At 34.5% G+C, this 12,985-nt stretch overlaps 1 protein-coding gene across 3 annotated transcripts in view; it reads right to left on the reverse strand.

The window, feature by feature from the left end:
* The window catches only part of UHRF2 (ubiquitin like with PHD and ring finger domains 2), an 81,852-nt gene that overhangs the window by 6,836 nt on the left and 62,031 nt on the right, over positions 1-12,985 (reverse strand). For all 3 annotated transcript variants that reach the window (XM_039729622.1, XM_039729621.1, XM_039729623.1), the window contains exons 9-11: positions 10,379-10,483; positions 2,510-2,616; positions 337-499 (exon numbers count right to left, since the gene is read on the reverse strand). In XM_039729622.1, coding sequence (XP_039585556.1) covers positions 337-499; positions 2,510-2,616; positions 10,379-10,483 — 375 coding nt within the window. The remainder of the gene's footprint in view (positions 1-336; positions 500-2,509; positions 2,617-10,378; positions 10,484-12,985) is intronic.

A 12,985-nucleotide genomic window follows, 5' to 3' on the forward strand; every position in this document is an offset into this window, starting at 1 on the left:
AGAAGCCTTCAAACAAACAAAAGGCTGGGATACAGCTGGAAAGACGGAAGAAATAATGAAATAATCAGACTTCAGGGATGTATTTAACTCAATAAGCACACGCAAAGCAACTTACACATTCAATCTTATGTATCCTATTACAGATTATGTTCTATTATCACTGCTCTGAATAATTTCATTTTGGTTCACTTTGCAGAACAAACTCAAGTAAAAAAGCTCTACTAAAGAAAACAGGAACTATTTCTTTCAAGTAATAATGAAGAATTTGCAGACTAACACATATGAGCCTTTTTAAAACAGATTACAAGAAATTTTATGTTGTAGAGACCAGAATACCTTGTAAATGCCATCATATCTGTTGCCTTCCTCTGGAGCATATTTGCTGATCCGCCGTCCTTTTGAGCTGCGCACTACCCTAACTGGTTTACCAGCTCTCCAATTCTTTGACTCTGCTCCATTTTTATCATCCAATGGGGCATCACAGTTAAGGGCCAATGCCCTAGAAAGAAATTTAAATTCCTCATGAACTAGATTGCTTCAACAAGCAGAGTTTTGAGAGTTAACATAATTATGTCATGTGAGTTTCCCTTGTCTAATTTTGCTTTATCAAGCAGCATAGACCTTTCAGTATGTTTTTTCAGCAGAATTGATGGAAACAATGAGACCACACTGAAATGCATGGTAAGAAAAAAAGATGGGAACACTAAACATGTTGTCTGGGTTCCAGATGAAAACTCATGTGAAATTGCTAGAAAACAAACCAATCCTTTTAGACTTAATATTATTAATTTTTAAAATTAATCCCTTCCTAAATAGAAGAAATTAAAATTATAATAAAAGGCAAACTTTCTGTGCTGCTATCCCCCATCAATAGCCTTTAAGGCTTTTTAACTGTGCACACAAAAGTAATGAATACAATGAAAAACATATAGAGAAAAAAGTACATAATAACCATTCAAAAAAGCTCAAAATACCATACCTCTCTCACATGATACATAAAATACCTCAGAGAAGAACTAAGAATCATAGTAGCTAATTAAAGGTTTAATTAGCTTTAATTAAAAGCTTTAATTTACCCAGAGAGATGATTTACCCATAGAGACCCTCTTCTAGAAACCTGGAGCAAGAGAGTATGACCAAGTTGCTATAAGAAACAGTATTTCTACTACCACAGCCTGACTTGAAAGGATTGAAAACCCTTCAGAATCAGCCACAACACAAATGATGGATCTCAAAACAGAAGAAATAATATGGGGTATAAACAGACATGGTACAAGTATAGTGCCCACATTGTAGAGAACAGTAAGAGATAGGCACACTATGCCGACATTAAAAATTTTCTCCATATTAAAAAAAACTTGTAAAACTATATGGACAAGCAAAACCAATACAGATTCATCTACCTGGAATCATCATAATCTTCTGTATCAAAGTGCTTGAAACTTGTATCAAGCTCAGTAAATGAGAGCAGCACATTGTAACTCTTTGTGCGCTAATGCCTTCACAGCTAAGTAGTTTTGCCTGTGGATTTCTCATTTGCTAAGAGGAGGGAGACACTGACATTAAAGGGTCCAGCTTTAATTCTGTGTCCCAAAACAACTTTGTTCTATTCACTAAATATGCTTGTAAAGCTATTGCTTAAACCTACTTCCATATTTCTTCCCTCCTTGATCTTGTTAATTTTCACATCACGTGTCCCTTCCCCCTCCCTTTCTCAGCAGCCAAGTCAGGCTTTTCCTCTTTTTCCTCTAGACAGCTTGAAAACATCCCTCTCCAGCCTGTCTGAGAGCAGCAGAACATACCTAAATGTAGACCTGGCAAATGAAAGTTCTCAGTGACTTTCAGCATCTCACAGGTGTTCAGAGGTCAGTTGTGTAACAGATTATGCTCTTAGAAACAGAAAAGGATGGCGTACTCTTTGTTCAGGCCAGCTTTTGAAGGACGGAAAAACACTTCGGCAGATGTCTAATTCTCCCTCTGGATATATGTTCTCTTTCAAGTACCTATTTTGATAAAGCTGCACCCTAATTCCTTGTTTTTCATAGAAAAATATGATGAAAGAAAGGGCTAGCAGAATAGAAAATATTTCTTTTATCGTGGGAAAAGGAACACGCTTTCTTCCTCCTTAAATTTATAACTGATTTACCCATGAGAGAAGAAACTTAAAAAAAGAAACACCCAGAATTAGAAAACTTCTGGTCAAGAGTTTTGACAAACTTCTCATTTAATTAAAACAGAGTCCTCTCTGTTTCAACCAGAGGCACGACTGCAAGCTGCAACAACAATACAGCAAAGTATTTCACTGTGTGAAATCACTGTGAGATGAGTGTTCCTTTAAAGCAACAGATCATAATGCTTGATAAAACACTTAGAAGCAACAGGCATTGCTGTTTATGAAAACAGCATGTACAGAAGAGAAAAAATACAGCAAAATGTTAGTTTTAAATTAAAGCCCTACAACCCAACTCTTTGTATTGAAATATCTTTAAATTTTATTTTCAAAACTTACCTATTCATGTGTGTTAATGTCTGATCAAATGAATGTTCTCCAATTCTTTTATTGCCAGAAAGATCTCTACCTCCACTCCCAGTGTAAGTGAACTCATCTCCTCGATCCTGTGCAAGAAGATTATCCTTTGGTTTAAGGGTCTAAAGTAAAGTAACTCAATTAAAAGAAAAAAAAAAAAAAAAAAAAAAGGCAACTTCATTTGTTCTATTTACTCAGAGAAAAGCTGCAATCCAGGGCATGAAAGACGTGTTTTCAATTTCATTATTGCCATCCTACAGCAGCTGCACCAGCACAAAGCTACTTGATGTAGTCTAGATGTAACCTCTTCACCAAAAAATTCTCACTAAAGAAAATGCCTGCATTAAAAATGGTATTTTGGCATTTTTTAAAATGCTATTTTGAGGAAAAAAATCTGAGGAACATACTCTAGCAAGTAGCTACTTGCTCTTGAGCTTTCATTGTGTTTACAAGAGAATCATGTTTGTAAAATACAGAATAATTACCTTGGATGGATCATGGCAGTAACTTCAGCTTGTGCAAGGAGCTCAGTGCTAGTAAGTACACAGAGTACTGCCTTATGAACAAAGCAGGTGCTTTAATGAAATAGCAATCCCAGCTCTTCTGACTCAGTAAGAGTTCAAAATAATTTAGATTCATATTTTGTAAGCTAAAATAATTCTGCACTATAGTTCCGATGCAGAATTTTCATGAAATTGAATGAAGGTTGATAAAATCTTTCACCATGAGCTGTGAAAACTGCCAAAATTGAAATACTCTCAGGAAAAGAGAGTATTCTGTACTTCTATTTTCTGTACAAAGTTTGTCACAGAATTTCATATTACTCCTGGGAAATGAATGTATTTCCAGAAATATATAAATATACAGACTACATATATAGTTAATATGTTATTTTTTTGGAGATGGATATTTGGTATAAAGCATATAGCAATTTAATAAAAAAACGTTTAAATGGATTTTTACAGCAAAATTCTGAACACCTATGCAGAAATAAAATTCAGTCAATTTCTTACCACTATTAAAAGTCTGACATTATTTAGGATCCAGTGCAAGACTGTTACACATATTTCATGACTGACAACAGCAGAAAAAGAGATGGTTAGAAAGAGAAACACTGGTTGAACAAGGCCATAGATAAATTATAGAAATAAGGTTCAATTTATTTTGTGTAGGGAAAACTCAGCAGAAATTCAGCTGCAGTCATCTCTACATAATAAAATACAAGTGCTACACAGTTAAAAAGTATACTCAAAACCTAGCAAGACATGTATAAATTCTGGTATATGCTTTCTTAAAACAGGCTACTTAGTCTACTAAATAAATCTCTAAAAAGCCAACAAAAATAGAATGTAGTTCTATTAAGGACAGTATATGAAACAACTTTAAAAGAGCAACCAGACAAGAACCATTTACTAGGAAAAGATGTAAAATAAATTGTATAAAATAAAACATCACAAGATTGTATCACAATTATTCAAGCAAATTGCATTTTAACAATGAACAAGAAACCTGCGACAAGTTCAGAAAACTGGAAAAACATATTTTGGAATGTCATGAATCCAGCATGGTCTGGGTTTTGTAACAATGAAAGAAACATTAACATCTTCATGATGTGGCATTATCATGAAGATGTGACATCTTCATGACTGTTAAAGGCAGTTTTTGATATACAAGCAGAACTAAACTGAAACCAGAAGGTGATTTCTTTTCCTTCTTCTTAAAATATAATTTTGAGATAAATACTGATATAATATACATATAAGAATGTGAAAAATATATGAAAGACAGAAACACTTCATGTGAAAGCAAGATGGGGAAAATTATTTACAATACAGTACAGGTTCCTGACAAACTTTTGTTTATCAACTACCAGGTTGTTGATAAATCTTCATGAGAAGAAAGTATGGAATAGACATATTTTTTGGTGCAACAGAAAAACATAAATCAAGGACAAATTGCTATAGACTTAAGCCAAAAAAACTTCAAGAGACACTGCAGAAATGCAACAGTATTCCCACTTGCACCCACTTCTGTGGAAAATTGATTAAATGTAAATGGCCTAAACCCAAAAAACTTGCAGCATACTCAAACACAGACTAAGCAGCTCTCTGGTGGTAGTCTAACCACAGGCAAACTGAAAACATTGTGCTTGAAGAGATACTATGGATAGAAGGTCTGTGCATACATGCTCACCTCCTGAGCATGTCCCACTTCATGGGTTACATTTGCTTCTCTTTAATTATCCATGTGCTCTGTGCATAAACCAACAAGTAGAAATCCAAAGGAAGGAAAATGGAGGATAAAAGGAACAATTTTGTAGCATAAATGTTACAGGCCAAGGTACAAGGATCTTTCAACATCCTCCAATGTAAGGAAGACTCACTGCTGCTTTATTTTCTAGATAAACGACACTCCTTTTTTCATATCAGATATATTAGGGGAAAAAAAAGGGATTTCAGGGAACAAAGTTTTTAGAATTAAAGGAAAATGTCAGAGATCTAGCCACTGGTCTGGGCTGGATGAAGAGAAATTGGAGGACATTTGAACCTCTGATATAACAGTAGCTCTCAAACAGGAGAAGAAAGCTCAGAAGAACTCATAAGTGCTTGTAGAGAATGAAAATCGAAAATGGCAAAAGTAAGTGATGCACAGACGCAGCGTCTAAAGCGTGGAATAAATGTGGATATGAATGTGCCTATGACAAGCAGGAGTGAAATAGGGACACTGGTACTCCAGAGACATACTGGGACACCTACAGTATCTACTTTAATTGGGCTTATGGTGTTTTAAAGTGAAGTATAACAGGAATATTCAGAGCTTATTATTTGGGACTATGAGAGAGTAATGACTCATCAAAACAGTTTCTCACAGCTTTGAGTTCTATCTATAGATAACACAGGATCTCCCAACCACCTACAACAACTTTTAACTGAGAGCCAGTAAGAGATTGGTAAAGCTATTTTTGTCTGAAGAAGATCAGAAAGCAGAACTGACAACAATGGTTCAACGGTTAAAGAAAACATATCGCAAAAGGAGTTATTGATGTATGTATGTTCTTATTGAACAAACAAAATAGCTGTCAAAAAGCACATCAAAACAATCTTATCTTTTCCCTTCTGTTCTTCCTACATTCTCCCAATTTTCTTACCTTAAAATGCATAATTCTGCCACTTCTCTTCTGCTTTCCACAGCTTATTCCACTTCCTTGCACCAAAACTGTCTTCCAACAGCTAGTAAGTACTTTGTTACTTTGTCTTCTCTTAATACCATCTGCATGTCCCTTTTTCTTATGTTGTGTCCATAAAGTTATTTCTTAACCCTCCTGTTTGTAAAGTTTGATCATATTATAGAGCAAATGAACTCAGTTACACTGACCCAGCATCTCCTACCTGAGGCAAGTGAGTGGAAGACAAGCTTGAAGTTCTAGTACTACAAGCCAGTCAGCCTCAGACAGCCAGTACAAGCAGTCAGTCTGCTGTATTAAATCATACTCCACTATTAAACATTGTTATATAATCAGCTGTAAGTCTAATAAAGAAATAATGTAGAATGAAGAAAGTAAGATTTTGAATTCCACTGAATCATCTGACCACATTATTTCAATGGATCACTTTTATGCACCAGCTGACAGAGACATTAGCTACTTCAAGTTACTAGAATATCAACTATCTCAAGAGAGCTCTCAATTATTTTCTCTCTCCATTAACATACCTGCTTTTACACTCAGATTTCAAAGTTTGGTTCCAGCAGATAATGCAAAAATTTTATTTATCAGTAATAGGCTATTAAAAACATAATCAGATTTTCTAGATGAGTTCCAACCTTCAGTTTGGACAACAAAAAAATGTTTATTGGCTTTCTTGGTAAAAGAAATTCCCAAATATCATCAATTCATAAATCCCTAATCAGTTTGATCTCAGTCAAATGTAATGAATAAAAGGTGAGTTTGATTATATGATAAAGTAAAATATAAGTGCACTAAGCCTTTTTAAATGAAGTTTTTAAATCCAAGTCAATTATTAACTATCAAGCAATTACATCTGAAAGCATTTTCTTTCCCCAGTAGTAGGGATATCTGAAACTGATTCATGTCATTGTTCATCTCCATTTAACTCTATATTCATAAAGTGCTGATCGAATTGGTCTCTCTGCCCATTTTGTGATTTATTTTTTATAATTTTATGTTTAACACTTCAGTAAAAGGTGCCAATTGAAAAGGAAGGGCTAAAGTACAAATTCAGTAAGAATCCCTTGCACTAAGTGCAGAGCCTGAATACATAATTGCTCTTGCTGAGTCTTCCCCACAACTGCCTGTGATAGCAAGAACCTGTCAGTTGCACAGCACATTCCACCACAAAGAAAACTTTTCATCATTTTTCTGTTCACTAATCTACATGTCTGAACAGTAAGAAAGACAGCTTCAAAGCAGGAAACAGCAGAAGGTGGCTAACTGGTGATGGAAGTAGGGTGACATTTTAAAAGATCAAAGTCCTAGTTAACTACTGTGTGTGAATTCCTTTCTGAGGTTTTCTTACTCCTTTCCATGCAATGTCCAAAAATGGTGGATTACCAGGCTTTTAAACTGAACCTTAATATGTAAACCATTCAGACTACCCAGGGTGCATTCATTATCTTTTGTTCCACTAAAAATCCGTTCTGACTTGGACCAAGGTTCACCAAAGACAGAGAGTCTTTTCAGGTCAAAGACACTTTCCTGTAGAGGGAGTTTACTTGGGAGATATAACAGCTTTTAGAGACAGCATTATCAGCATTTTAGAGACAGGTTATCTTTGGCTATCAGCTGGAGATCCAAAATTCATCTGGTTTTTGAGGGGAAAAAAATCCTGCAATCTGTATGACTAATTTAATTAGCCTACTATAATTCTAGTTAAAGCAACACATTTAAAATCTAAAAGATGTGCATTTCATATTAGACATTAATTTCATTAAGTGGTTTATGAATGCTACATTCCAGGCAATGAATGGGTTTGGTATAAAATATCAACAAACGTAAACAATGAATATATTGCCTGGGGTCCCTTTTGAGTCATTACAGTAATTTTCTTTTTTAGTCTCAGAATCTTTTACAAGAAGATGCGACTGCTAACACCAGATATTATTCTCCAAGAGATTCAGAATCTCAGTTCAGAGATTTCCCATATGATCCTATGCAAAACAACACTTACAGAAGAAACAATTTTTGTTTGGATTAAACTAGAGCACACCACACAATTAATTTACCATCTTTACTACCTCAACCCAGCAGAAACATGAATCTTGAGACTTTTGACAATAAACAGCAGTTTCAACTTGATGCATAAAAATAATGACAAAAAATAAGAGGGCAGGTTTTCAACACAAAAGTTTAACTTCTTCAGTTGCTTGATCTGATGAACAGACAAATCAGAATATGCTGATCATGAACCCTGTGATTGCACAATCAGTGCTAATGTCCAGTATCTAGTGTGTCAATATTAATCTGTTCTTAGAATATAAATTCCTGAAGGACTTCTCAATTTCTTCAGGTAATGCTCCTATTATGGTTACTCTCAAAGGAATGCTGTCGAAGAAATTAGCAATATTAACATACTCAGAATAAAAGCTAACTATAAGTAAGGCATGTAACTTGTCACTAGAATTCAAATTGATCCATTTTCAGGAGAGAGATTAATGTGCAAAAATTTCATGTGCATGTAATTAGAAATGAAGATAAAGCATCATGTACAAAACAATTTCACCCAATGCTCATTTTACAAGGTATGACTCTACCTGTTCTCAGACTTGACAGTAGATCTGACAGAACTGATAAAATTTGTTATTAATGAACACTCCAATAAATCCAGAACATCTGAACTTCAGTAAAACTGGAGAAAATTCGGGGTGTCTAGGATTATAAGTTTCTACAGGCATGGCATAAAAATGTCATGATCTGAAAGCTGGACAATTAACTCAGTTTCCTGCAATGTATATTTGGAATTACTGCACCCCAGTGGGGCTTTGTTGATTTACAGCAATTAAGATGGCACACGTTATCAGTGTGCCGAAATATACATAAAGTTTATGAACAGTATAACACTCCTTCAAAATGAATTTATTTCTCAATTTCACAAAAGCTTGCACACAAGCATCTTTGTTGCACCACTGAAATTCAATTAAGAGTCACCTCTCTTTTTTGGTACTCATACAATAAAATGAATAGATGTGAGAAGAAGTTTTTATGTGTATATTTTATTTCAAATAAATAAATCTCAAATTTCACATCTCAAATTAATTAGATACTGTACTAAGGATACTTATAAGTACAGGACTCAATTTTTCTGTGCATTTTCTTACAGGAGTTTAATCTCAACCTTTTTCAAAAAAACAGGGAAAAATGGAAGTAATTGGAAGACAAACCTGGCACATGAAAGAAGAGAAGAAAAACTAACCTCAATAATGTAACTGGGAAAAAAACCCCCTTGTATTATTATTTTAGAAAACAGAAAAACCTGACATTTATGTAAGTTTTTAGGGTGTTTTCTGCAACATTTCTCTTGCTACTATGCCTTTTCAAAAGTATTTATGTCTTTCAGGCTATGACAGTGCTTAGGTGACTACAAAACCACATAGTCACAACATTACTTAGGTGAACTGAAAAGGCATGCAAAGGATCCAATTAAATTTACAAAATATTTTTAATTAAATGATTACCACCTCAGAAATAAGGGGACATCAGTATCACCAAACAAAATAAGAAGAGGAGTCTACAGCATCCCAGCATAGCAGATACAGCTACTGTGAAACAGTGTTCTTAGTGTCTGAGAGCCTGGGCTGGGATAGACACTAAGGACACCATATCCAAAGATCAAGTACCTCCTAATGCCACTTGTTCAAACAGAGACACACATTCCTTCAGAGGCAATACTCTGCAGCAGCAGCAGCAGCACCTGGTAGATGCTGTTGGCAAAGAATATACTACATTCTGATGCTATTTCATTCATATGTTTTTTTTTCCTTCAGTGTCCTTTTCCTTGTGGTTGACAGCTACAGGCATTTTAAGAAAACAGGTTGCTTACTGCATTATCCTTCACCTGATCCATGATTCAAAATTCCACCTGATGGACTGGAACTGCAGGAAAGGATGTACCTTGTGTAAGCATTATTTAATTGAAGAAAACTGTAATGTCTTCATAAATAAATGCTGGACAGCACCACAAGATGAAAATTGAAAGCAGTTACTCTTTTGTTTAGCAGCATAACTGCTTTTGTTGCTCTGCTTAAATGTTAACGCCAAAGGTGAATTTTTTCCCAGCACCTTTAGGGATCATAGTACAAGATTCCGAGAAAGAATCTGAGGAAGCTTAGAAGTTCTGAAAGTGCTCATTAGCAGGAACAAAGAAACTTCAGAACTTCATAGTATCAAGTAACATAGATCTTTTATTCTTGCGTCATTAAATTAAATTTATCACATAAATAGAAATACTGTTTGGAATGTAATTAAATTGTGACAAAAGCAGAACATAAAACATATTATTTGCCCACAATTGCACTACCAGATTTTATATTACACTCAATCCAGACTTCAAAAGTGTACTGAAATGTAACTATCCTAAACAATGTCAAATCCAGTGGTAACTGATATTTTATTTTAATGTAGATCTGAGCATAAGCATTCTTTAAGATTTGGTAAGATTTTTCTCTCCAAAATACTAAGAACTACCTAATTTATTAGTAGTAGATATTATTTTTCCACAGTCTTATCTGCCTAAACATTAGTTTTAGATGAAACACCAAATACAACTCTATATTTACAGACACTGATACATTTGATGCATTAGAACAGCAAGACCATTGCTTGCATGAATGACATACCACTTCATCTTCAAATCCCCCAGCTAGTACGAGTGAATAAGCTCCATCATTACTGCGTCCATGGATTCCACCAACATGAGGTCTGTGAACACCTGCTTCGCTCACCTGGAAACAGAAAAAAGCCAGATTATAGCAATTTTTTTTAAAGACCCAGTCACCTACAACCACTTTTAACCATCAATTGTTAATTGCTCAAAATATTGTACAGAGATTTCTGTGTCAACAGTTAATGCAAGACTGCGATTAAAGGTGTGAATTCCACTGTTTCTTCAGGAAGAAAAGCTAAAAGTAAGAACACCCAGAAAACCAGCAGACAAGGTAGGACAGTGGTGACACTGGAAGATGTAATGGACTCTTTCTTCTTTGGGGAAAATCTCCAAGAGTTTTTCCATAAGCAGTACATAAGACGGTACTCACTGCTATATTCCACTTGCACAGTCATTTAAAACAATTCAAAGGAGAAGGAGATATACCAGTTTAGTAGCATTTTACAATTTTTAACCTAGGAAGATCCCAGTGTAAAGATAATTTTGTCAGGGACTTGTAAGGTAACACACTGTTAATGTAACCAGTGGAGAGGAATATTATCAGACTGCCCGAGAAAACAGAAGAAGCCATTGCAACACCACCATATGGATCATAGACTAGTTCTCCAACCAGAATAACTCTCTGGTAATAAAAGTTCAAATAATCTGCAGTCTGACCTGCAGATCTAATCTGAAAACTGGAGCTGTAGCATAATCTGGCAACATCATTAGTCTGCTGGAGCATCCCTCCCATAAAAATTTATTTAATAAAGGTTTCAAACTACTGATTAGTAGAAAATCCCCACAAACAAACTTTACAAATAAAATGAGACTATATATTGAATTACGCATTTTCTCAGTATGTTATGATCAAAATAGTGTTGGTAGAATGAAGGCTGCCAGCATAAAACCAATTATACTACTTCTTTCTACCTTCATATCTTCTTCCAGACCTTGATTTTGCCTGTTTCTCTCCTTTGGCTTCTTGCACTCCTGATCTCCTTTTCCCAACCTACAGTTCTAAGCAACTTTTATGGGAGTCTATATTCTTTTGCTATAGTCTTGAAATTTCATAACACAATACATCAAAGATCCAGCTAGTCAAAAGTGGACTTTTTAGCATCAGATTAGAGCTGTGCACAGTATGAAAACCGTGCAAGGACACAATAATACTTCCTTGCACAATAATTCCTAGTTGCTGTTCATAATAATGTATTTTATTTTCCTGACCCTTCATTTCATGATAATTTAGTATTTGATTAATTTTTCTGATCACTATTAAAATGACATACTTTTCAAAATTAGCTATTAGAGTATCTCTGCTAAATAACAAGAAGTATAAGTAGCTGAAAGCCAATCACAAATTACACACTTAGAAATCTTCCCAGCTCCATGTTTGCTATCCACAACAACTTAGCACTCTCACTTAACTTTTTCAGCTATTTGCCAATTTTTCCAGACCATTTATGAGTATGCTGAATAAAAAGGCCCCACTATTGCGTTCCTCTTTCCTGTTGTATCAAATATTCTTTAATTCATTCCTCCCTCCCTTCTTTTCATTTTCAGGTTTCATAATTAAATTTAGGTAGGTGATTCACCCCAAAGATGAACACTGATAAATAATTCATGCCAAAGATGCTCTTCCAATGCTCTTTCCAGAAGTAATGTTTAGTCAATTTCCTTCTAGGGAAAAGAGAGTTTGTGTCATAAAAAAAACTACGCAAATCAGAAATAAAGAAGCCTTTAAATTCTCAAACAGTCTCTAAATTCTCATAGATTTGTTGAGACAACCTCATTTCGTCATAAAAAAACCTTATATGTATGAAGTAGGCTTCATATAAGAAACAAAAGCGTAATTTAACTTTCTACATAGAAAGAATTTTTGGGTTTTTTTTAAATGACAAGGTGTTTAATTTACACCCAAAGAAATTAATTATGCACAAACGGTAATTGTTGGTTTATATTTAGTCCATATATATACATATATATACATACATATATATATGTACACATATATATAGTATATATACTATATATAGAAGAAATATTTTTGATGGATTTTCTGATGAAAGCAGCACTCTAATTCTGTTGGTTTTTCGTACCAGCACTAGAAATACTTGAAAAGCATTAGCTTTTTTCTTACCAATAGAATTCCTAACAAAAAGGTAAACTAGTAATTCTAATTACTATTGAAGCAATGAAAATAAAATTTAATTTTGAAACATTGAGTTTGCCCAAGTGATTTTAGAAAGCTCACTTATGTATTAGACTTTACATAATCTGGCACCCACAAAAAAACGCAACTAATGAAAATTTCATAAAAGAAATCAGAAGAGGCGCTTGATTTTTGGCTTGCCCCTCTTCAAGTGGTTTAAAACTCCCTGGTTTTATTCTTCCAAATATGACAGAAAACATTCCGTTCCAATCATTTACACATGCAAGAGACAGAGAACTAACTGATCTAGAAAACAAAGAAGTATGTATTTTCGTGACTAGAAACAACAATAAAAAAATGAAAGATAACTCAAAAACCATTTCAGTTGGATCAGGCTGGAACAATAGGGAGGAAGTTTGTAGCTTG

This window comes from Passer montanus, unplaced genomic scaffold, assembly GCF_014805655.1.
Source record: "Passer montanus isolate IOZ18808 unplaced genomic scaffold, ASM1480565v1 scaffold7, whole genome shotgun sequence".
Taxonomy (NCBI): domain Eukaryota; kingdom Metazoa; phylum Chordata; class Aves; order Passeriformes; family Passeridae; genus Passer; species Passer montanus.